Raw genomic sequence first — 25,514 nt, 5'->3', positions numbered from 1 at the left:
TAGCTTCATTGAAAATATTTATGTAACTGCAGAAAGATTTTGAATTTCTAATCATCCCGATACATAAACAAGATCTTTTAAGTTTGGCACTAAACTAACCCATACTCTAGCCCATATCTGAACTCCATTCTAAATGTTTTTTGTAATACAGTGTCTAGCACTTGCAAACCTAATACTTAAAAAAAAAAATAAATCTTGTGTGTGGAGTGTAGATGACATACCTTAATTACTATGCAGTACAAGGGATATTAGCAGGTAGCAGCTGGGATCTGATCTCTAGATTTTTGAAGTGTTGGGGTGTATTTAAATCTTGTTACTCTAAATTGTAGCTATTATGCCCAGTTCCATATTTCAGCTTAGATTTTCACTTCCATTTGTACAGATTGGTATTCTTTCAGTAATGCTGATGATAAGCACATATAAAAAAACCATACCTGAAGACAAGAATATGCCCTGCAGAAATGACCTGCAGCTCTGCTGGAATTCAGGTAGTAGATTTGATTCTAAAAATGACACATTTCTTTCAAAGCAGAGGGCAGAAATTGACTCACATTTTTTAAGAAACTTGTAGTTTATAATTTAAAGGCATGCTGGCGTGAAGGAGCCCTGCCAAAAGAAGTTTCCCAGCATCAATAAAAATGAAAAAACCTGTTTTAATACAACAGTGCATTTGAATGTTGGGGGAATATTATACAATTCAACAGACAGCAGTGACCTATCACAGCAGTTCAAAATTTCATGAGGTTTCTTCAAGAGTCCTAAACTCTCAAAGGTCCTCAGCACTCAGCTTTCAAAGTCCCATTCTTCTGCACTTCATTTTGAAACCATTTTTATCCAACTGCGATGAGCTTACTTTTTTTACAGTCATGTGAAGAGGTATTTTTGCTGATGTCTCTCAATGTAGACATAGAAAAAAAATCTTTTTGAGTCTGATTTGGGAGGGTGACAGGAGGGAAGAACAATCTTCTGATTCACAGTGGAGGATGATGAGGATTTAACCCTACAGACTGTTGTTCCTTGCTGAAGCTCAGCAATGAGCAGAAGAAAGAAAGAGGTTGCTCAGGAGCATGTCAGCTCCTCCATCACATTGCTGAGTGCACTGTGCTGGTGGGCATCCATGGAGCTTGTCAGGGAAGGGTGTGCAAGAGATGGAGACCGACTGTGTCACCTAGGGATGAAGGAGCTCATCCTGACTGGAGAGGAGCAGTCAGACATGAGTTTGAATGAGGCTTGCCTCCATCCCAAAGAAATAATTGAAAACCCAGGCTGTTAGTGACTCTCTCTCCTCCTGCCTCTCTGGCTGGCCCTGAGAAACTCTTCCCCAGCAGCATTGCTCCAGAGCCTTTCTGTACTCCTGAACAAGAATTTTGGGGTGAATTTTTTGGTCAGCTGATAGATTCCCAAACAGCTCTTTCTATAGGACCTGATCTAACATCATCTCATTGGACTTAGAAAGAATGAACAACAGATGCATCATACCTGAAAGCAAGAGATTCTGACCATATTCAAATTAAGGAGGTGTATATATTGAGGAAAGAACAAGAGTCCTATAGTCAGGGCACTAGTTAGGAAGGCACAGCCTTTCTCAAAACCTGCCTCTGCCATAGCTGTCTTGTAAGATCAAGATAAGCAAACATAAATTAAACTCTCAGTGCAAGAATACGTCATCTGCAAATGGGATAAAAGGGCTTCCTTTCCTCACAAAATACAAGTGCTTTAAAGATGAGGAGGCAGCTCAGAGCACTTCGGTAATTACTAAATACAAAGTACTGTGAGGAGTTTTGGTAACCAGGCATCTCTGAAAACCAAAGTCTTTGCTTTGTAAAGACAGCAGTGAAGCAAGTGGTTTTAACGTAGCTTTTAAAAAGCTTTGGTAAGCTTAGTTTCCCAGATAATTCAGCCGACACTCTCACACCACTGAGACTGCCAGTTCTGTGGGCTGTAGAGTTAGCAGTGTTTGAAGCTGAGTTACAACCACACACGGACTGAACAAAAGAGCTATCAAAATTATTTCACATAAAACTCCTGGTTTTATTCAACGTAGATTCCAGTAAGGAAAGTAGTAATACTTCTTAGCTTTCAATAAACCCATATTTTTATACTTAAATGCCAGCCCTGATCATAGTCCATAAAACTTCTTGCGCTTTTCTTAAAGCTCCAGGTATTGAAGACAAATAACTATGCAAGAGTTACAACTTTCGTATAAAAGTAGTAATAGTTTTCTAAGTCCTTGCAGCTGCACAAGAATCTCTCATTCTAATGGTTTAAAGTTGATGGTCTAGTACCTCAGCGTGTGGAGACCACCCACAATTAGAAAAACTTGAGGAAGGCAATCCTGGAATTCTACCCTGATGATCCAAAAGTCCAAGCTCATGCTGCTCTCATTCCATTAAATGATGTAAAGACCCTCATTACATAAGCCAGTGGAGTCACCCCAGGGACTGATTTGACACAGTGCCCTCAGTGTGTAGTTTGGGTGGAACCGAGCAGCTCCACGGAGATAACCGCTGCAAACAGTGTTAGCTCTTTCCAGGGACTCTTTCTTCTTGTATTCCTTCACTGCCTTCTGCAACAAGCAAGATATTGCTTAACAGTTGTGCCCTGCACATATGCATGTCAGCACTAAACTACTATAAAGTGAACTGACACCTTCCATTCTTTGGGGTTAAAATCTGTTTATTCATTTCTTTCATGTCAATCTTTGTTTCATTCTGTCTCCTTACTATACAAAACCCATCATGCACTGGGAGATGAATCACTGAACTTTTGTTGCCTTTTAGCTCCTCTCTGTGAGTGTGTAAAGCACTACACCAGACATTGAATGTCCTAAATCACAGTTTCTACAGCTAAATCCACATTTGTCTGCAGGTGTAGACCATGGCATCCCTGGGTCCTAATCAGTTGCTTCCCCTGTCCAGATCATGACACAGCTGGAGAGCTCAGAACTGGGGTTAATTCCTGGGGCCACGGGGTAAGCTATAGGTTATGCTTAACACAGATTCTTTAGCAGATTATATGCATAAAATAAACCGAGTATTTTAGTAATAGATGTGATTTGTAATCACAGCACACCAGTCTGTTGAACCTCAAGTCTAAACATAACCAACAGATGAGGACTCTCAAAGGAATTAAGATGGTTAACTAAGAAGTCAGAAATTAATATAAAATAAAGCTCTTAAATGCATAATATTAGTCAAATATTTGCAATCTAACATCCTTACCGCAGTGTCATTGGTGGTAATGTACACCAACACATCCGAGTTGTTTCTGCTGTTAATGTATCGGTAACAGTTCCACACACAGCTTATCAAGTAACCCTGCAAAGAAAAGAGATTTATTATTCTGTGCAGAAAATAAACCATACACATTTTTCTGTTAGGGCATTTCCATTCTTATATAAATAAGAATATGAGCCTGATTGATAGAACCACGGGACAGTCACTTTCTGGTTGCAGTGACTGCAGGTATGTGTAGGGGCTCTGTGAGTAATCCAACAGGGTTCCTCATACTGATAAGAGTTGGGATTGTTCAGTCGTGAGAAGAGAAAGCTCCGGGGAGACCTTACTGTGGCCTTTATATACAGGGGGCTTATAAGAAAGATGGAGAGAGACTTTTTACCACAGCCTGTAGTGACAGGACAAGAAGCAATGGTTTTAACCTGAAAGAGGATAGATTTAGATTGGACGTAAGGAAGAAACTTTTTACGATGAGGGTGGTGAGGCACTGGAACAGGTTGCCCAGAGAAATTGCAGATGCCCCATCCCTGGAAGTGTTCAAAGTCGGGTTGGACAGGGCTTTGAGCATCCTGGTCTAGTGAAAGACATCCCTGCCCACAGCAGGGGGTTGGTCTAGATGACCATTCAAGGTCTCTTTCAGCTCAAACCATTCTGTGATTTTATGGTTCTGTGATTATGGATACTTGTGTTGCACTACGAGCTGCTCCATCTAGGCAGAGATACTGCAATCTAGACCTATCTGAATGAAGTTTACTATTCCAGATATTTAATATTACAGCATACTTAATGTAGACTAATTGTTTTGAAAAGAAACAGTTTCTTTGGGCCTGAATATAGCTAAAGTAATGTCATTTTGTGTGTATAACCTCCATTATACTTAAATGAGCAGGTCACGTATGCTGGCTTGCTTTTTTACACCTCTCTAGAAATACAGAGAGGTATGAGTTCAGTCAGACACCGCATTACTGTGCATGGGATTCTGTGTACCAGCAGAGGTGAGTATTACAGCACAAAATGAAGGTACAAGTTACACTGTGACAAAAGAGAGAAGGTGCTGCAGATGCAGAATGTCTCAGGGACAGCAGCAAAAATAAACAGAAACCAGTTTTGGATTCCTCCATGGTAAGGATGTTTAAATATCGTCAGCTGGGGGTTAGTAGTATTAGAAAGTGGAAGAAAACCCCAGTAAAAAGAGCACAAGCACGCTGGGGACTGAAGAATCATCAAGCAAATTACAGGAAACTCTTCTTGTCTTGTGAGTGGAAGTCTGGCCAATAACTATGTGATGATTCTGTATATCACCTGCATTGTTTCAATAATCTGTTTCACTTAATCTGACATTAAATCGATGTATTCCATATGACTGGAATGGTCTGGGGTCTTCCTATTCTTGCCTGACTAGAGAAAATTGCCAGTGTAAAAGTTTTTATTGAAATCTGAAATTACTTCTGACCTTTTAACTGTTATTACAAATGCTTCATTTTTTTTTCTCAGTATAAAGAAAAAAACCTGTTATTGCAGCAATAACCATACCGCAGGATCATAAACTTCACTGGTTTTGTTCTTGGAGCTCACTTGGCTCTGGGTAGGGCTGCTGCCTGGCAAACAACTAGCTGTGTCCAATTTTTTTTTAACTGGTTGGGCAAAGTGCTCACATCCATCATCTCCTTCACCAGCAGGAGAGATTCCATTTGGCCAGCAGAGATGAGCAAAGTGACTGGAAGGAAGACAGGAGGCAGTAACACGTGTGAAGGAGCAGGAGTCAGATCCTCAGCAGTTCCTCTGGAGCTTTCTGCTTCCCACGTAGTCACACACGACAGTCATGAGGAGAACAATGTGTTTTGATAGTGCCCAACTTATTTTTTTACTTAGTAGGTTCTGCATAGCAATTCTTTCACAAACTTAACGCGTGCAAATTAAACTGCCAGGGCTGATTGGATTTGCATGTGTGTCTCACTCTGCGTGAGTCATATTTTTGTGACTCACTTGCACTGATGACCTTCCAAAAGCCTCTTATCCTTTTGAGCTGCCCTGTGTTTCCTCCCTCTCCAGAGCTGTCACACATGAGCTGTGTTTTTCAGGATGCCACATGACTCACTGATGGCTTGCTTGCAGATCAGGAAGAGTTTTTTCCACCAGGGCCAAGCTGGCTGAAATCCAGTAAGCTTGCTTCCTCTTTTTTACAGCATCTTACAGACCCTGGATGACTTGGAGGTGTTGCTGACTTTGACAATACTTTAGGCCATCAAATGGGGAGAGCAAAAGGCTTCTGGAGTGAGCTGAGTCCCAAGGGAAGGTTAAACTGCCTCTACAGACCAAGCTATGGGCTACGCAAACTTGCCCCAGGCTACTGAAACAAGTGGAGTAAAGGCATATACATGGAGAATTGCATCTTTTCCAGAATTAAATAAAATGCCATTGTTAATTATTCATAGTAATGAGTAGTTCAGTAGCTGTCAATGCTCAGATACTATGCACTGAGCAAGGTGTAAGAGCTAGTACAGAAGAGAGACTGAATAAAGCACACTTCTGTGGGGACACAGCCCATCTTTATAAGAAACACTTTACATTAAGCCTACCTATTTGCAAACAAATTTCTATACTCTTTCTGTCAAAATCCAAACTGAGGGAAGCCCCATTTCAGATAATACAGTATTATCTGGGAGAAGGTAGTGGGAGATTTATTTTTCAATGTTCCCATTCCATTACATGTGGTGAATAAAACACATTTAAGCCCACAATGAACTCCTGCAGCTCTTCCAGCTCTAATCAGCCCTGCTCCTGCATGCACGGGCTGTTTCTCAGTGGGTGAGGTCCGTTCCAGCCCTTGAATTAAAGAGGTCATCAGCCAGCACGCACCAAGTAATTGGCCCCGAGACACTGACCCACATACGGCTGAAAGCAGCGGCAGCTCGGAGCATGTCCTTGTTGAAGTGCTTTGGACATGTGCTGCTGGCCTGAGAATCATGAGTCATGGAAACTTGTTTTCCTCAACCTGTAACTTCTTTAAACTTGTTCCTAATCGTTGTTTTCTACTGATGCTGCTACACAGTTAAATTGGATTGCTGATTCAGTTACCAATTTTTTCCCTGAAAAACTTGGCTGAGGTTTAAAATATGCTTTAAAATGTGTGGCTGGACACACAGTATATAAATATATCAATTTTTCTCTTGGAGACAAATGTTCACTCTTGGAATAGGCCCTACGTAAAAGGCATTAAGTCACTTCAGCCTAATCCACCCTTAGTGGTATTCCCACATACCACAGCACAGGCTGCTGACAGACACCTTTTGGGGGGAGCCCCAAGTAGCCACCGTGTGAAAGGATGGGTGCGCAAGAAGGGCTGAACGTGGAAACAGGCACCGTGCCTACTTCTGCTAGCTTGAAGTCTTCCCCTCTAAATGGTGGGAAATGACTTGAGCCCCTAAGGAACTGAAACCCACAAAATTTTATAACCCTGCCTCTCACCGTTGTTATTGCACATGCACTTGTTAAGCGGCATAACAGCAGTAACATACTGCACGACTTCTGCTCATCAGACACATGCCCTACCAGCTGACTGACCAGCATCTTTGTGGAAATCAGAGGCTGCTGTATCCTGCTGTTTCTTGTAACACAGCAAGGAAAATTCTGTGCCAATCTGGGTCACAGCAGCCCTCTGGGCAGCTCCCTCCCTGGCAGCAAGTGCAGGGTGAACGCCGCAGACCCGACAGAGCCCCCTCGGGTTAGGAGCCGTCTGCACCAAGACCCATTTTATTCTCCAGCTGCTTTGGATTTTCTATTTGCAGAGCTGGGCTGGTCTTCAGTAACTGGTGAAAATGAGACAAAGATTTCTACACAGACTGAAATTTATATGAAGACTTCAGAATGATGCTAACGGCAGACCAGTTGGCCACATGTATTTCGTATGTTGGTGCTGCAGAAGAAGAAACAATGGGTTGCTGTGCTGATGAAATCTGCAATTAAATCCATCCTCTCAGCGTGCTAGAATATGTATCTTGTGAGTATAAAAAGGCTGTACAAGAACCACTCCTTATAACTGCAAAGAAATGCTGTGATTGAAAAGAATTAATGATGGTAAACCAAACCACCGGCCTGCAACACTTTAAATGGTGCCTTATACAGGCCAGGACACCATCTGTTGGCACACAGTCACACATACTGGGGTATGCAATTTAAAGCAAATGACCCCTGCTTTAGACATGCTTCTTCTATAAGTACCCTGTTACCAGCAAGCCCAGTGATGGGACCCGTCCCAGGTTTTAGGGGAACAGGTGGCAACCTCGTGGCTCTGCGCTGGCCATTCCTGGGAGCAGGGATCAGAGCTTGGCTGTTGGGCTGTGTTCATGGTCCCAACTGTTGCTCCATCACCCCTGCGGGAAGGTAGCGGACATCGGGACGATGTGCTGTGGGTCAGGGTTCCCCCTGCTAGGAGGCATCCCCCTGGGCTAAGACATGAAATCTCTCAGGGTGAGCATAGAACTTCATTCTGCATCACCCTTTCCCATCTGCTGAGGACACCAGGACATGCAGAGCGGTCTCATCTCCAGGCTTGACACCTAGTACACACAGGTTATAGGCATATTATGGAGACCAGGGTTAATATTCAGCTTGCTGAAGACCAGTCTGTCTCACTGAACTGGAATACCTTTTGATTGTCCCACTGGTAACTACTTCTTCTTACCTCCTTTCCAGAAAAAAAAAAGGGCCAAAAAGAAGAGGAGACCGTACTCTGTAGCTGCAGAGTGCTCAGGGGGGCCGGGGGAAAGGCTTATTCTGGTTGTGTTTGTGCTCCCCTGAGCCTAGCACATTTGGGCCTGGGGGACGTCTCCCACGGTGGGGAGGTGGAGGTCGAAGCCTCAACCGTTCTGTCTCAGCAGCTGGGCCTGGCCAGAGGAAACCGAGGCCCTGTTCCCCAAACCAGATGCAGAGGAGGGCATGATTCAAAAGCCACTGTGCTGGCTATATGCCATTTGAAGTCCCGTGTACATGTATATAAATACATTTGTGCTGCTGGATGTTCTTCCTCAGCCAGATAGGAAACACCTATGTTTCATGGTATGTAACTCTGGTTCACTTTCTAGACAAACACAGTAAATGGAATAACACATCTTGGTCTACTCTGAAAAAGATTCTGTGTGAAACTGCCTGAAATATCCATTAGCTGCTTTGGATCCAAGTAAATCCTAAGGACTAAAAAGACAAGTGCTTGTGTGTGGTTAGCTGGCTCACTTTCTTACTACCCTCTCTTGTCCCCCTTCCCTTTTCACAATCCCACGACTGCAAAGCACAAACCCACCATCTAATATTGCTATATCTTGATTTCTGCTCAATAGAGTTTCCTTTGCATGTAGCTTCACCCTAAATAAGCGTCATGATGCCAAAAGTTTCTGAGGAATTATGTGATTCTGTTTCATATTTCCCACCAGCTGAATGCAGCTTTTCCTACTGTAGCTTTTCCTAGGTTACAGTGTTTTGGTTTCTCTCCCTATTTCTAGTCAGACTCCAGAGGGAGAGGGAGCTCAGGCATATTTTTTATCTACAGCACCTTTTCAGTTTCAGTATATAAACGTGGTACCATCTGTTAAGTCTATCAGTGATAAAGTGTGATGCATCTGATAGTGTCCAGCTTTCTTTTCATGAAGCAGATTCCATAAATCTGCATAGCAGCTCTTTTGGAAACACAGGAAATTCAAATGAAAATGCTAACTGGAATTTAGCATGTGTTTCTGTATGAGTCATATTTTTTGTGACTCATTTGCACAACAATATGTTGCTCAAATGAGCATTATATGAGCCACATATATTCTTGAAAAAAACATCTGTTAGCCACTTTAAAACAAAATGAGTCTTTTGCACTGTTAATTTCTTAGGTTTCTTTTTTCTGTAGTAAGTATTTTTGCCATTCCAATTTTAATTGCATTTCTTTTATAAGCTGGAGACTTCTTTGCCATATTTAGTCAATGAAATACCAGACCCACCTGGGGTAAAAATGAGCTAATGCTTGCATCTGAGAAATTTAAAGAACACATCCCTTGTTGCACCTGGCAGGTCTATGTATTTATTACATTCATACATACTTCTTAAAGATGCAAACAAAATCAATGGGATGGCTGTGAACGTATAAAGCCAGAAGGCTAAATTTTGTTTCTAAATCACAGAAGAAAAGTGAATATCACTTCTAACAGCACCCTAAAATACCCTATCTGTTGGTTGTTTGGGTTTTTTTTTTCAATTTTGAAGTAGCTTCAATAACCTAATCAACCTCTTTTTTCACAATAACTTTCCCTGTTTGTGTTGTTAAATGTGCTATCTGGAAGCAACATCCCTGGTGTCCCTGTGGCTCTGTGGGAGCTCTCTAACCCAATGCATAATTGCTCTGCAGATAAAGAGCAAGAACTATTCTGAAATAAAACCCATCATGAGTAATACAAGAACAGCAACACTGCGCTGTGAGAAACTTTCAGAAGGGTGCAAGAAGGGGGCAAATATACCACCATACTTTTCAAGAGGCCCAAGGCTCAGGGGACTAGTTGAGCCACAGGTGGTTGTTTTTCATACCTTGATTTGTCTGATCTTACTGTGATCTCCTTCTGGACTTCTGCCCCACAGAGCAGGTGGGGGCCGACCTCGCTAGACCACAAACCTGGGTGCGGTGGTTTCACGTGAGCCATTTCTGGCTGCTCTGGGTGATGCTACATCTTCCCTTCGTCTGGTACCTGCCACCTCCAGCCCTCTCACCCACAAGGTTTGCATAACAGCAAACAAATCATCACTCCCTGCGCCTTTTTGCTGCCTGCTGTGACAGTCCTTTATGTTGTCCCTCCCAGGAGGGATTAGGTGGATCTATTTACCTGCTCTACAATATACTTTTCGAGATAGTGCACCAAAAGGAATGCATGGTTCCAGAGTTGGTAGGCAATAAAACTGAGAAAGATATCTTTAGATTTCTGGTTTTTTCTATTCCTTTCTTAATATTCTTAGCATTTGATTTACTAGTTCGACCAGAACTGAGCAGTAAGCTAATATTTTCACAGGTCTATGTATTACAGCTACAAGATCCCTTTTTCAGGTGGTCACACTTAGTTCAGAGTCCACTGAAGTGTCTGTGAAACAAGATTGTGCTACCTTTGTGTACACTACTTAGAATTTATCACCACTAAGTTTCTCTGCCATTTCATTGCTCAGTCACTCAGTGCCACGAGATCCTTCTGCAAAGCTTTCTTGGCTGATTGTTTTCTGTATTTTGAATGACACTGCAAAAAATGTTGTTGCTAGATTTTCTTCCCCTTCCCAGACCTTTTATCAATGTACTGGACAGCATGGGTCTCACTTTTTAAAGACTGATAATTTATCCTTATTCTCTATTTCCTAGCTTCAGTCTGTGAGATGACTTTTTCTCTTGTCGCTACACATTTTAGGGTGTTTTTTGAAGCTTTTGATGAGAGACTTTGCTAAACACCTTTTGAAAAACCAAGCAGTTTGTATGAACAGGATCTCCCTTGTCCACTGGATAACCCGCTCCTTCAAAGGATTTATGTGTCATGAGCTCCCCCTACAAGCATTATGCTTTCTGTTGTGGCCTACATGTTCATGTGTTTGTCTATGAGATTTTCTGCTTTTTTTCCATAATGTCTATCACTTTGCTTTGTATAGCTGTCAGGCTGCCTGGCCTGTAGTTCCCCAGATCTCTTCTAAAGCCAGGCCTCTCAGCAAGGACGTTCCACCCATGACCAGAAGTAGACTGTATACACAGTAATGCGCTTACCTTAAAAGCCAAAATGATACTTATGAAGAGGAGGATAATCACAACCAGACATGTAGGGTTCACAGACATAATCTCTTCTTTGTAGGGAAAATTGTTGGGCTGCATAAGCAAAAATAAGCAAAACACTCTAAGTTCATCTCACGAGTCATTTAAGAGCCATTCAGTTAGTGCACTCCATAATTAACAGCTTACAAAACTTCCTGTGAACTACTAAATCGGGAGCTCTCTGCACCAACAACCAGTTTCAGTCAGTTTAGCTGGAACAGGCATTGTGAAGACTCAGTTGCCAAACGTTCCCTGGAGGGCTGAGGAATTTGCATTTTGCTTTGTATGTGGTGTGGGCTGTCCTTTCTTCCACGCACACTGGGTTTGTATCCGACACAAACTAGCAAAGGACATCTCTCTGGGAGTTGCAGCAGGAAAGCTGCCATCTTGGGCAACGGCAGGGATGTTCTGTACTTATTAACTAATTACTATACTGGCACTGGTTGCCAAAGACCAGTGGCAGCTCCTTCCAGAAAGTCAAAGCAGGAAAAGCTGGACGGCATGATCCTTTCACCTAAATATTTGATCAAAAGACATTGGGTCTATTCTGCTCTGCCTTATTCTGGCTAAATTTGGACTACTTCTCCAGGAGCACTTGTTAGTGCTGCTGAGTGCATGCCCTGTGGAGGCAAGGGTCTTACAGGGGAGCAGTGTCATGATTTCAAATAAAAATGTGCTCCAGGTCCTTCTGTTACCTCATACATGAAATGGAGGTGACAGAATTAATCTTCCTACTTAGCGCAGGCTCTAGCGATCTACAGTTGTGAAACACATTAGGATTATTGGCTGAAAAACAACCTCTAAGAGTGTTTTACTGTATTTGTTATTGCTTAAAGAAAACACACCCTTTAAAATGAAAGTTCCAAATCATTTTGAAATATTGCAAGGCACAAGTTCCTGTTTCAGTTAGAATAAACCATTGTTCACAGACAGAGCTATTCTCCACAAAAGATAGCTCTGCTGCAACAGTAGCTCATTATAACTGAATGCATTAGCTCCTTCCACACACAACCCCCTTTTCCCTTACAGGTCTAATTACTTAACCAGGCCAGTTCTGCATCCTTGTCAGGACAATTAACTAGACCGAAATATAACTGTATTCTTGGCGATGATGGTGTAAATCCAGAGTAACCCCTTAATACCCCTTATACCAGCACTCGGCCCAGTGCATCAGGAAATTATCTTTTTTTTTGGACAGCTGCTCTTTATTTAGCGCTTCCATGAACTGTTCAGAGCGGTTAACATCAACAGCAGCTGTAACTGTTTGCAGATAAATGTTACATAAGCACATTTTCCGCTTCTTGACAGCAATGTTTCTGTTCCTGTACTGAATTTCGTGGCTGAAGTTTTTATCACGTTATCTTCTTTGTTAAGGTACAGCTTTTGTAGGAAACTAGCTTGCTACAATTCAATAAGTTGCTCTTTTTTTTTTTTTCCACAGAAGGTTATTGCTAAATATAGTGGATGCAATCACCCAGAGACCAAGAAAGCAAGATTATATGCCAAGAAAAGATGCACCAAAGAATAAATACAAACCTTATATGCAGAAAATTTAAGTATTAATGACACAGCTCGCTCTCCTGCTTGCAGGAGGGAGGCCATGCACATGGTTAGAAGGTCCAGTCAAAGACAGTTACAGTAAAACTGCCCCTAAACAATTTTTTTAGTACTGACTTACCCTTAAAAAACTAGTCGAACTGGTTTGTGAATGTAATAAAAAACTCCTAGTGAGGCTTTGGTCTTCCTACACTCTGAGTTTTGGGAATCAGTTACCAGTCAAAGACTGGATGACTGCATGCTGGGGTCTTGGCCATAACCTTACAGCCTGTTTCCAGATGTCAGCTCAGCTTGGGTTTGTGTGGGGGCATGAAGAGGGTGGGAGAATGACCAAGAACGTTCCTGCTACCTTAAAGAGCAGGAATATCTGCTGGAGCCGTGAGCCCTGGTCAAGTCTGGGAGCAGCACATGCTACTGAGCAGCACCTGGCCCTCCCTTACCTCAGCAGCATTTCAGGTGAAAAGACAATAATTCAGCACTGAAAGCAGCAAGCCAGGAGAGCACGTGAGGAGCAAATGCTACGTTTTTTTCCCCTTCAGGCTCAGCTTTCTGTGTGTCCATCCTGAAGAGATGTGAGGTGTAAGCAAGCCCCAGCAGGGCGGTAGGTGCTGCACCCATGTGGTGGTCACCCCCATCCACAAGTGCCTGGGAGATCTTGGTGTAGGGTTTGAAAACCGAAGCCAGCCCCACCTGGAGCTTCCCAGCATGCTGTGTGGGAGAGAAAGCTTTCAGGGCTGTGATGAAAGCCCGGGGCTATCTGGTCAGCATGGAAGAAACTCCCTTTGTTTGCTAACTGGGCTGGTGGCACCTGCCGACCAGAAGATGTTAATGTTCTTTTGCTGAGGCTGGCCCATGAACAGTCTGATCTTGACTCACAACTACAAACCCCTTGAGTGCAGTAGGAAAAACAATTTATAAAATGTGCAGCTTTTGGCAAAGAAGCAGAAAAGATGGTGGGAAGCATCTCAGCTGGCTCTGGGCTCGCCTGGTGCAGGCACCATCATGGAGCTGGTGCCATCAGGAGGCCCTTGGGATCCTCCTATGGCAGCAGCCGCTCCCAAAATCTCCTTCACTCCCACAGAAAATGGGTACCAACAGTGGTTCAGATGAATCAAAGGCCCATTGCCCTCCACTGACTGCAATGATAAGCTTAACCACCCATGTGGGTGTATGAGGAGGGAAGAGAGATCCTGCTCCTGTGCTGGGTGTTTGCTCTCCTGTGGGGAGACCAGCAGTGGAAATCCTGCTGCCGGGAAGGCCCCAGGCACCGGGCTTGGTGCTGCAACTTCTGGGAAAAGCTCAGTGCCAAACGTTGTGCAACGTTGGATGAAGCTGAGACTGAAATATGGCTGGGTGGGAAAAATAAAGCCTGTCACTGGAAATACAGGATTGATTTTGCAGCAGGACATGATGAAGTTTTCTATACAAACAAGAGGTAGTTGTAGTGGCGTGGCCAAGACAAACTGGCTTGTTTGTCACGGACATGGAGAGGGCTGCATGCATAATATACCTGGTAAACTTTCAGTTTAAAAAAAATTACTGCTTATACATAGCAAAGCTCTATTAGACACTTAAGAAGAATCTAAAACTTGCATGGAAAGTATATTTCTACTGCATCAATATTGTACAAATGCACAAGAAGAACAAAAAGTCCAAGGCTGAAGCCCTTTCTCATTCCCTCAGCCTGCTTGCATAACCTTTCATGTTTTCCTTCCCCTTGGACCATAGAAAAATCGACTTTAAAAGATGGTGTGGATCCTCATTCAACAGTTACAATCGTCCAAGTATCAGAATCTTACAAAACTGAAAGAAAAACTGAAAGAAAACAGTAATCTGTCTGTAGAATTTTTAAATCTCTGCTATGAAGTTAGTAGTACTTCTTCCTTGGAATTATAAAATGGCATTAAAAATGTCAGAAAGGATATTCCCTTTCTAAGCGTTAGTTTATAGGAAAAATTTCTTTAGGTTTAATCTCTTTTACATTCTCTAGATGTTTCCCCTAGGATTTAAAAGCATGACTGATATGACCTGAATTGTTAGACAGCAGCATTGCAGGTAGTCCCATAGTAATAGTCCTATACTTAAATAAAAAACAAGTTTGCATAACTCAGTTGCAGACTAACCTGCTCTGCACCTCTGCTTCAATTCATTTCATGTACTGTTATCAGATGACAGAAGATAAAGTGTTTAATTTGAAGGTTTTAGAAAGACCATGTATCAAAGATTTAGCGGCGCTAAAGAAAAGAAATGTGCTTTAGATCAAACTGCTTTAGACCACCACTACTTCTCTGAGAACCAAAATGATTTTTGTTTTACAGATGCTGGATTTACTGTATGTGAATTTTTTTGTTTTTTCTAGTGACAGTGATAATGACCAGGATGTCCAACATAAACCTTAGAAAGTTTTATGACATGTGATGGCCATACAACATTTCAAATGCTAGATTTGTAACATCTACTTATTTTACATGACCCTTCATGCTGGGATGCTCTTGCAATTTATGAGAATTAAGTGGCACACCTACATGCAACTAGGTATTAAAAGGCAACAAAAAGTTTCCAAAGACACTTGTGCTTCTGAAAGAAACATCCAGTATAGGATGACATTACCAAATACCCTGTGAATGCAATGTTCTGTATTTTACAATTGCAACATTTTCAGCTAGGGCTCTGCCTAGTCTATTGATAGGTACTCATTTATCATCTTGCTAAAAGTACATGGAGGGTTTCACAGTAGCTTGCAACTCATTACTGGTAGACTGAAATCTGGAAGATGTGCACCAAACTGAATAGATAACATAATGCCAGATACTAGCGTGGGGAAGAAGAAATGGTTAAGAACATGGGCTTTTCACCTTAGAGCAAGCAAAAAAATGTTCTTCTGAAGCTGCCAAATATATTCTATTACTTAATGCATACCTTCTTCCAGATATTCAATAATGGATTTGAAGAACGATTGGGATTTTTCATTTCCCTTATGGAGCTGTGCTCCCTAAAATATCATTCCCCAAATTCAGAGCAGTTTTAGAGGAACAAAAACTGTAAGAATGCCAGGAAGAAACACAACCCTTGCTTTCTGCCTACCTTGGCAGACCTCTGCAAAGGGGGTAAGGGCAAGATGACTCTAGGGCTTATTTATAAATCATCAGGAGAGATCACACCCAACTGGCATAACTCAAGTCTCACTTACAGGGACAAGGGTATTAACCACAGTCTTGCTGTAAACATGGTGTTTGAGATGACAAACCTATCTACCATGAATATTATTAAAAGGTAGGGAAACAAGTCCATGGATACAAGCCTGTTTATCAATATTTGAACGCCAGCACCGCATTGATGGCATTGTGGCTAAAAGTTTGAAAAGCTCGGTTTTAGTTTCATTTCATTGTGTGTCTCAGTATCTGATACCAGTGGATGTGATCTTCACCTCTCCCTTTCACTTTTGGTCCCTCAGACAGAGTGTATTTGCTCCGAGCCAAATGCAGCAACCTTTTGCCAACTGATGTGCCCCTTCCAGGTAAGGGTATGAGGGGTTTCTGCTGAGCCACTTGTGCTTGGGGCCACAGCTAAGACACAGCTCCAAAGCAGTTGCAGAACAGCTTCAGACCAGCTTCAAAGCTTTGTTGAACAGGTAACATTAACTGTACAAAATTCATCGCACCTCTTGGTAGTTTTTGCCAATCGCTATCCTCCACTGTGAATGTAAAATAGAAGGAACTCCTTGTTTCTAAATCAACTTAACTTGGACTAGCTTTTAGCTACTCATTATTATTAAGCGTCTCATCTAATTTAAAGAGCCTTTTAATACCTCACTATTCTGCATATGAAAACTCTAGTGGTATCACCTCTTGGTCTCCTTTCTCAGCAAACTAACGAGGAAAAGCTGATTGTCTCCTGTCATACTACGATATACCCAGCTTTTATATAGTTTTTGGAGGAAATTTTCTGCATGTTTTCTGACTTTTGAGTATAGTTCTTTACAACATAAAGACACCATAAATAGACAGATGAAACCTATGTCACCAACGGAGAATGGAAATCTCCTCTCATTACTATTCATTGCTGGTTTTTAGTATCCACAAATCCCATGACCAGTTTTTGCAAATAGCAAAAAACCCTGGGAACTCTTGTTTTGGCATTTAGTTCCCTAGACTGCTTACAAAGTCACTGCATCCCAGGTACAGTTGCCATACTGTATGCTCATCCATATTCCTCATATTTTCACATTTCTTTGCGTTTAGCAACGTAGCACACATTAATGACTGAACTCAGGTTCTTAGCCAGTCTAGCTCCTTCTGATTAATGGCTCCATCCTTAGTGTTACTTACTTCTTCATTGATCTCTGTGTCAGCCACCAGTTTTATTAGAAGTGATTTTGCTGGGAAAAGTCACACGTACTGCTTCTGGGGAATGCAGAGATGTGCTCACTTTGGGCAGTGCAGGGATAGGGTCTTTCAGAGGGTGACGCAGAACAGGTAGGTTAGGGTCCTGCTCGCAGCCTCCTGCTAGAGGACTCGATCCCTCTAGACAGTGAGCCTGGGGAAGCTTTCCCAAGGTTGATGTTAGCCTTCATGAATGGCCTCGTGGGTACCAAGGTTATTAATGGAAGTCAGGAAGAACGTGAAATCTACTGCCAATTCCTGGAGACCTTCATCTACCCAAAATAGAAACTTATTGGCAGATGGTTGGCTTGACCACGACCCTTTGTAGTCTGCCAGCTAACCTCTCCTAATCTATTTGATACATCCTTTATTGATCCAGTGCTTTATTGTTGCTCTGAGCATCATGCTGCGAAGTCAAACGTCTCACAAAAGTCTATTATGCCTCTGCCCATCTTTATTGACAAAGCCAGTAATCTTGTCAGTGAAAGAAAATGAGTTTGCCTGCAGGACTGATTTTCCGTGAAACTGTGCTGGCAGTCATTAATCATATTCCTCTGGTCTAATCCTTTATCAATTGACTCTCCTCTCAGCCCTTCTGCTATTATTCTGCTTGGTAGCAATGTCAGGCTAATCAGCCTATAATTATCCTGGAAATCCCCCTTGCCCTTTTGAGCACTGACAGTTTAGCACTCCTGAAGTTTTACAGCATTTCATTACCAGTCTGGAAAATGATTTACAACAGCATGCAAAGATGTGTGCAACCAGAGATTTTAATGCTCCAGAGCAGGAACGTGGCTCACAAAGTGCTCTGCTGCACCCTTCCCAATACCTTCCAAGGACTGCTCCTTGTATTTCTGCTACAGAAGGGCCTATTATTTTTTTTATCTGCAGGAACGGCAGTGATGTTTTAGCAGACATTTTGAGAGATTCAGCTGCTCTTTGCCCTTCTAGTGAGCCGGTTCCAGATGTGACACCAGGTTTTCAGAAGAAGAGCGGGGACTTTTTGGTGCACATCTCCCAGTCTGCTCCTGTCCCCCTCACGTTCTCTCACAGTGACCAAGACTGAGTGAAAGCTGGTTACGATTCATGCTCTGGGAAGGGGTGTGTGTACCTGCAGCCACACAGACACTTGCAGGGCTGGCACCGATGCAGAAGTGAGGGACTGCAGGCGAAGGATGGGCAGGAGGGCTCTGGCCAGTAGCAGTGCCAGCTTCAAGCACTTGCCAAGTGATGGCCGTAATTTGCTCTTTTCCACTTGTATCTCTAAGAACTTTTTGAATTATTCCTCTGCTTCTCTTCCAGTGTACCATCAGCTGTGAATGCAGGCAGGTATTAAATAAGGCAAAGGATAACAGGCCCCTGATGCATCCCAGCTCCCGCTAGCTTGACACATTGCCTCTTCCCGCAGATTTGTGTGGCTACTTATCTGCCTGCTGTTTCTCATTACCTGTTATTTATACTGCCCTAGCTAGTTTTCCATCCACATAACAAAGTTCACAGCCAAGCTAATCTGTATTTAGGTTCTCAAGACAGATTTTCAGAGACGGCTGCACGGTTGGCTTCTCCAGAGATCTGCAACTCCCCCTGAACCCTGCTGGACATGGCATGTGGTCCTGTGATGAGACAAAGGTGGGTGGGCTCTTGTCTTTACTTTAGGTCGTTGCAATCATATCTTGTAACCTTACGCAATACTGGTTATGGATGTTTGGCCGAAGTAGACCATGGCAAGAAGGGAGCCTCTAACTGACCCTAAGTCAGAATTGAAAAATATTTTCAGCAAAACCAAACCTACATTGAATCAAACTCCTGCCTAACGAAATCTGTGTTAAACCCACCAAATAAATTAAAAAGACCAACAAAACATCCTTGAAATAGCACCAAAAATAAGCCACTGGATATGAACATGTACTGGTTTTGGCTGGGATAATTTTCTTCCTAGTAGCTGGTATAGGGCTGTTTTGGATTCAGGATGAGAAGAATGTTGATAACACACTGATGTTTTAGTTGTTGCTAAGAATTGTTTACACTAAGTCAAGGACCCTTCAGCTTCTCATACTGCCCTGCCAGCAGAAAGGTGGGGTGGGGGGTGGGGGAGCTGCACAAGAAGCTGGGAGGGGACACAGCCAGGACAGCTGACCCAAACTGGCCAGAGGGATATTCCATACCATGGGATGTCATGCACACTATATAAACTAGCGGGAAAGCTGGCTGGCGAATGCTGCTTGGGAACTGGCTGGGCATCAGTCATCGGGTGGTGAGCAACTGCATTGTGCATCACTTGGTTTATATATTCCAATTATTTTATCATTATTATTATCGTTATCATTATTATCCCTTCTTTTTCTGTCCTATTAAACTGCCTTTATCTCAGCCCATGGATTTTACTTTTTTTCTGATTCTATTCCCCATCCCAATGTGTCAGGGGGAGTGAGCGAGCAGCTGCATGGTTTTTAGCTGCCTGCCAGGTTAAACCACAGCAGAACACAATAACTCTGAATCCAAAAGCAATTACTTATTACCTGTGCCTTGCAATATGAGTTTCATTCCAAATGAAGTGGTGCTGAGAGCTTCCACAACACTGTAAAACTCCAGAGCTCTGCACAAATCTTGTAATGAGTTAGTAATGTAACCTTGCAAGGATGTTGAATATGGACTAGCTAGGACTGAGAGAACTTTCCAAGGACTGCATAGGCAGTCAACAGGAAACTGCTGGCTAGAAATACAGGACAAACAGTGCACCTTGCACAGTCTTTTCCCCCCCAAGCCCCCAAAGGTTTGTGAACATCAAGTGATTTACCAGCTGGCGGAGGTAGTCCTGAATTGTGCTGGGATAGACGAGTACACTGATGGCAACCAACGTGTTGAGAGCAAAGTCAAAGATCTGGTAACAGAAGAAAGGGATGATCCAAGCTGCATGTTGCTAAAAAGGAAATAAAATAAAAACTCATCAGCCACAAGTTAAAATAGAAGGATATATGTCTTTCTGCACTAAAATCTGAGGAATATTTGACACAATGCAGTGTTAAATCAGCTGAAAGAAATATGATATTCAGCCAAAAGGGTTGGCCAAGCCAGTTTGGCTGCTGTAATATATGTGGTGTAAGTCCCACAACTCACTATACTAGGACATTTAGAAACTACACGATACTTTTTCCCCCTGATTAATAGAGTTAGTTATGGGACAAACCACAGGCTTGGGACTTGAATGGGAAAAAAAACCCTTAACTTTGGTAGGTACAAGATTCAGTTCTCTGAATTCACAGTTTGCCCAGAGCTTAGTCATATTTAAAACTGCAGACAATCAACACAACTGGGCAGTCTTCCTGCCTGCAGCATGGCGTCCTGGGATACCACTGATCTAAGCAATCAGTTCTGCTGCCTCTTTGACTTTTTTTTCCTCTCAGTTTTCAGCTAAACAACTAAACAAGAAATTGTTGGAAAGCAATTTTCTTATTTTTGTTTCTACAGAGTTGTGTAGTTCACTTGATTCATGTCTTCACCGAATGTAATGAATTACCTTATACGCGCCATATGTAGCCATTGCACAGATCAGAATCATAAGAAGAGAAATTGCTGTGGCAATGCACATATCTGGAAGAGAAACACATAAAAATAATTGCAATAAATTCAGAGCTTGGTTCAGTTATTTTGCTATCTATGTTGTGCAGAGCATCTCAAAGGGCAGGGTGGGAAGTGGGTGGAGATGGGGTCAAGTGCATCATTCACCCATTGCTGGAGGAAATCTCTGGCTTTTGTGGGAAACCTCCTAAATATGAGAAGCACAGACAGTGATTACACCATGCAAGCATCTGCAGCCTCTATCAGGCTGTGGAGATGCCATGAATGGTTTAATTTTTCTGAGGATCCTCAAAAATCAGGAGCAGTCTTGACAAGAAGACTATTTTGCTGGTGATGATGACATCTGTAGTCAGAAAGTGTCTGCTTTTCTGCACTGCAGGTCGTTTTTGCACTAATAGCTGCTGTATAGCATTGCTCATATATCTCTAAAAACTCTGGAAAAGGAGAAATGAATTTTTAAAAGCAAAACTGGCAGGTAGAGGCATCTTAGAGCAGAGATAACATCTTGAAAATTTTCATTTCAACCAAGAATACTACAGAGATATAGAGTTATTAATGAAAATTTATACCTGTCAGGAAAGGTGAAGTAGTAAAGGCAGGAAAATATTCTTTAAGGTTTTGATTGGAGTAATTACAGGACTCCTATCTTTTTATTTTATTGCCGCTCAGCTTTCAATTATCTTTTCAATAGATGTAAGAAGTTCCTAAGCCACGAACAGCTGAAAGGAAATCCTGGGGCAAAAATTACATATGTTTGGTCTTTTTGTATACACTTCCCTTGATATTACAGGTCATAGTCAGGATATCAGATGCGTGTTTCTGAACTTGACCTTATAGTGAGTTTGGGAGTGCAACTGAACATTGCAACCACTTTTCTGAGGCTAAGCCAGTGCACAAAGAAGAGAGAGGATGTAAGGTATGTAGGATGTGACTTTAGAGATCCAACCTCTGTCGGTATTTTTGAGGTACCTGCTGTTCACATTGCTGTCACCAGGTGCATTTAAACTACCTGCCTTGATGAGGCATTTGGTGGACTTGAGACACACAAATCCATGACACTGTTCAGGCTGTTCACTACCCATCACTGCCTGACTCTGGAGGCATTCAAAGTGTGAAGATGCCTCCATTTGATCACAGAGTTGCCGCAACATCTAACTCCAGCACATGATGAGAAGCACTAAACAGCATGGGACAGTCCTGCCACCTCCCTGGCTGCATCAAAATGAGGTTCTGGGTAGGTGTCCTGGAGCCTTCATCAAAGTCCATGAAAGGTCCTGATGTGGTAGCTGTGGACAGGTTTCACCTACCACCACCAGGCAGCAGTGCAGGTTCACCCAGGTCATGGCTAAAGAGGAATGACAGACGCTAAGTCTTATCTGTCATTTTTTCCAGCCTACCAGTGCAATCATCCATGTAGAAGACAAAGGAACCAGTCCTTGATCCTCCTCCGCCGGAGGGAACACAAACCTTGCACTAGTGCAGAGCTCCTGCTGGCACTAATGCAGATTTCTGCTGGCCCTTGATGATGAGAGGAACCTAAGACTTGTGAAGCTGATGGAAAAATGAACAAGAGGAGGCTCTTGCTGGCTGGTGAGGGCATCTCCAGAGGGTGCTTATGTACGTTGGGCTACAGGCTCTTTGGGTACCGTGCCTACCAATGGCAGGATTAAGGACTTGGGAACCCAGGCCTTCCCTTTTCCAGGACACTGCCTGTGTCCTGGGTTTCAGGTTTCTTGCTTTCTCTCTCTCGTCCCCAGATTTTGTCCTTTTGATTGCATAGGGACTCAAATGCAGCAGAAGAAGCCCTATTGCAGGCTACTTCCTAATTTAATGGATGGGCCCCTTTCCTGGGCACTTGGAGAAGCACATTTAAACTGCTGTAGTCTGATGAGGGTCTGGAATCCAGATGTCCTTCCTCACAGTGCAAATGCTTGAATCTTTGTCTTATTGTCAAAATAAGCAGAACTCACCCAGGAGAGGCACCAGCACCCAGCTATGATGTTAGCTGCACCCCTGCGCTTACTGCTTCCTAGCTGGTGGCTTTATGCAGCTCGGCTTGTGGGTGCTTGGAAATGCCATTGGGAGGCAGCTGTGGGCTCCCCGATTATAATTCAGGAGGGGATGTGTATTGGTTTTGTCTGGCAAGGTTTTGGTAGCGGGGGGGAGGTTACAGGGGTGGCTTCTGTAAGAAGCTGCTGGAAGCTTCCCCTGTGTTCGAGAGAGAGCGAGCCCATACCAGCCGGCTCTAAGACGGACCCGCCACCGGCCAAGGCCGAGCCCATCAGTGATAGTGGTAACGCCTCTGTGATAACATTTTTAAGAAGGAAAAAAAGTTGGGACGGGGAGAAACAGCCGCTGGAGTGAGGAGTGAGAACATGTAAGAGAAACAAGCCTGCGGACACCAAGGTCAGTGAAGAAGGAGGGGGAGGAGATGCTCCAGGCGCCGGAGCGGAGATTCCCCTGCAGCCCGTGGTGAAGACCCTGGTGAGGCAGGCTGTCCCCCTGCAGCCCAGGGAGGTCCATGGTGGAGCAGATATCCACCTGCAGCCTGTGGAGGACCCCACGCCAGAGCAGGTGGATGCCCAAAGAAGGCTGTGACCCTGTGGGAAGCCCGTGCTGGAGCAGGCTCCAGGCAGGACCTGTGGACCCGTGGAGAGAGGAGCCCATGCTGGAGCAGGTTTTCTGGCAGGACTTGTGACCCCGTGGAAGGGACCCACACTGGAGCAGTGTGCTCCTGAAGGACTGCACACCGTGGAATGGACCCATGCTGGAGCAGTTCGTGAAGAACTGCAGCCCGTGGGAATGGCCCACGTTGGAGGAGTTCGTGGAGGACTGTCTCCCGTGGGTGGGACCCCACGCTGGAGCAGGGGAAGAGTGTGATCAGCCCTCGCCCTGAGGAGGTGAAGCGGCAGAAAATAACGTGTGGTGACGATAAACCCCATCCCTGTCCCCCTGTGCCGCTGGGGGGGCTTAGTGGTGAAATCCGGGAGTGAAGTTGTGCCCGGGAAGAAGGGAGGGGTGGTGGGAAGGTGTTCTGAGATTTCGTTTTATTTCTCATTACCTTGCTCTGGTTGATTTGTAATAAATTGAGTTAATTTTCCCAAACTGAGTCTGTTTTGCCCGTGATGGTAATAGTGAATGATCTCTCCTGTCCTTGTCTCGACCCGCAAGCCTTTTGTTATATTTTCTCTCCCCTGTCCAGCTGAGGATGGGGGAGTGATAGAACGGCTTTGGTGGGCACCTGGTGTTCAGCCAGGGTCAACCCATCACATCTCAGTGCATCCCAAATTGCTCTTCATCCCAAATCGCTCTTCAGAGGCACCGCCTTCTCCTCTTTGTGTAGAGAATCCGAACATCCAGTGCAGGGATCTGAACTGCATTGCCATGACAAGTCTCCAGCTTTTTAGGAGCTGTAAGGGTGTGCTGTGCTTTGTTAGAGGTGATCTGAATTTTGCCCTCAAGAGGAAGAACCCACAAAACAAACCCGTACTAATAAAATGTACCGCAGCCTCTTCAGACACTTTTGCCTGTGTGGTCATTTACTCTGGCTGCCCACATACATCCTGTGAAATCAAAATTATTTTGAATAGACCAGGTACAATCAAGGTAATGAAAGAAAAGGAGAGGAGTGGAAATGGCTGCCTATAGCCACTAACATCAATTACACCTCTTGCAACAGAGGCTTTTGGATTAATGTTTTTATTTTAACCATCAGTTTGAAGGCACTGCTCATGTATTTATACTGCCCGTTCTTAATCCCAGTCACCTACTCACTGTATCCAAGGGGAAGCTGCTGTCATTGTCATTTGCAGCGAAGCAGCAGTCACAGGCCTTGCTTTGCTTGTGACAGTAGCAGTACTGGTTTACAGCCAGAGCCCAGCAAACTGCAATAAACTTGACATTGAAGCTCTGGTCTAACACACTCATGCTCCTCTTCTCCCGTGTCTCTCTGGCTGTGCTCCGTTGCGCCAAGTCCTAGTTGGCTCAAGCTGGTTCTTTCTCATTTAAGGCTTCATTGGTTTTTTTGAGCTGTGTCGGCTTCAATTAATCAGAATGAAACTAGATACGTAGCACATTAAATGAGAAGCTAACAGTGGTGTGTGATTTTTTTTCCAGCCATGCTGTACTTTCCATGGCATTCATGGCTAGAAGGGCTGTATTTGAACCACTGCAGTGGTTATAAAGCCCATTGTCCCAGATGGCTTTTTGAGTTTTCTGCTTGGGTTTAAAGAAACCAGTTGGGTTTTTTCCTCTTATACCTTGCAGTGAGATTCTGCCTTCCTGCCGCATTGGGGAGAAGATTCTGCTGGGGCTGAGCAGAGCTCCTGCCGTGGGGCACTTGCACGCATGGCAAGCTCTGCAGCTGGAGCTCCCTTGAACCCATCTCACAAGTATTTCTTTGCCTTCCCCTCTCCTCTTGCAGAGGAGGCTGGCGGCGGGTGCTGCGGGGACAGGGAGGAGCAGCCAGTGAGGCCAGTGCCTGAGCCAGGACCTGTGTAGAGTGATGGAGACTTCAAATCCTCCAGCTCATCACCTGCCCCAGCCCTGGAGTTAATCGCTGGCTCACAGCTCCGACAGCAGGGACCAGAAAGCTGCTGATCAGCAGCCTGCAATCCTCAGGCAGTTTTGCCCACCCTTCTAGCCTTATTTATCCAGCATCCTGGCCTCCTTACTGCCAGCTAAGGATTACTGCTTTGATCTCTCCTCCGGGCTGCTTGTGCAACCTCAGTGCTGCTGCTGCCAGCCGCCATGCAGCCTCCTGGGTCACAACCCATGCAGCGGTGGCATTTTCTCTCTGGCGAAGGAAGGAGGCCAATGAGAAGGAAAGAGTTTTCTGCACTTTAAGTCCAGCTGATTTACCCCAGAGGATAAGACTAGAGGGGAAGATGCAGCCCTGAATATGCCACGCTGGGGCAGGGATCTAGATTTTTCACCCTCCCTGTGACA

The 25,514-nt window shown here is 43.8% G+C and overlaps 1 protein-coding gene across 1 annotated transcript in view; it reads right to left on the bottom strand.

Annotated features, from left to right (window-relative positions):
* LAPTM4B (lysosomal protein transmembrane 4 beta) overlaps positions 1-25,514 on the bottom strand; it is a 63,767-nt gene that overhangs the window by 18,107 nt on the left and 20,146 nt on the right. The window contains exons 3-6 of the mRNA XM_049825381.1: positions 20,506-20,579; positions 19,786-19,908; positions 11,005-11,103; positions 3,222-3,317 (exon numbers count right to left, since the gene is read on the bottom strand). Coding sequence (XP_049681338.1) covers positions 3,222-3,317; positions 11,005-11,103; positions 19,786-19,908; positions 20,506-20,579 — 392 coding nt within the window. The remainder of the gene's footprint in view (positions 1-3,221; positions 3,318-11,004; positions 11,104-19,785; positions 19,909-20,505; positions 20,580-25,514) is intronic.

Source organism: Accipiter gentilis, chromosome 2 (genome assembly GCF_929443795.1).
Source record: "Accipiter gentilis chromosome 2, bAccGen1.1, whole genome shotgun sequence".
Lineage (NCBI taxonomy): Eukaryota > Metazoa > Chordata > Aves > Accipitriformes > Accipitridae > Astur > Astur gentilis.
The sequence above is the reverse complement of the archived record's forward strand: the minus strand, read 5'-3'. Positions and strand labels throughout refer to the sequence as shown.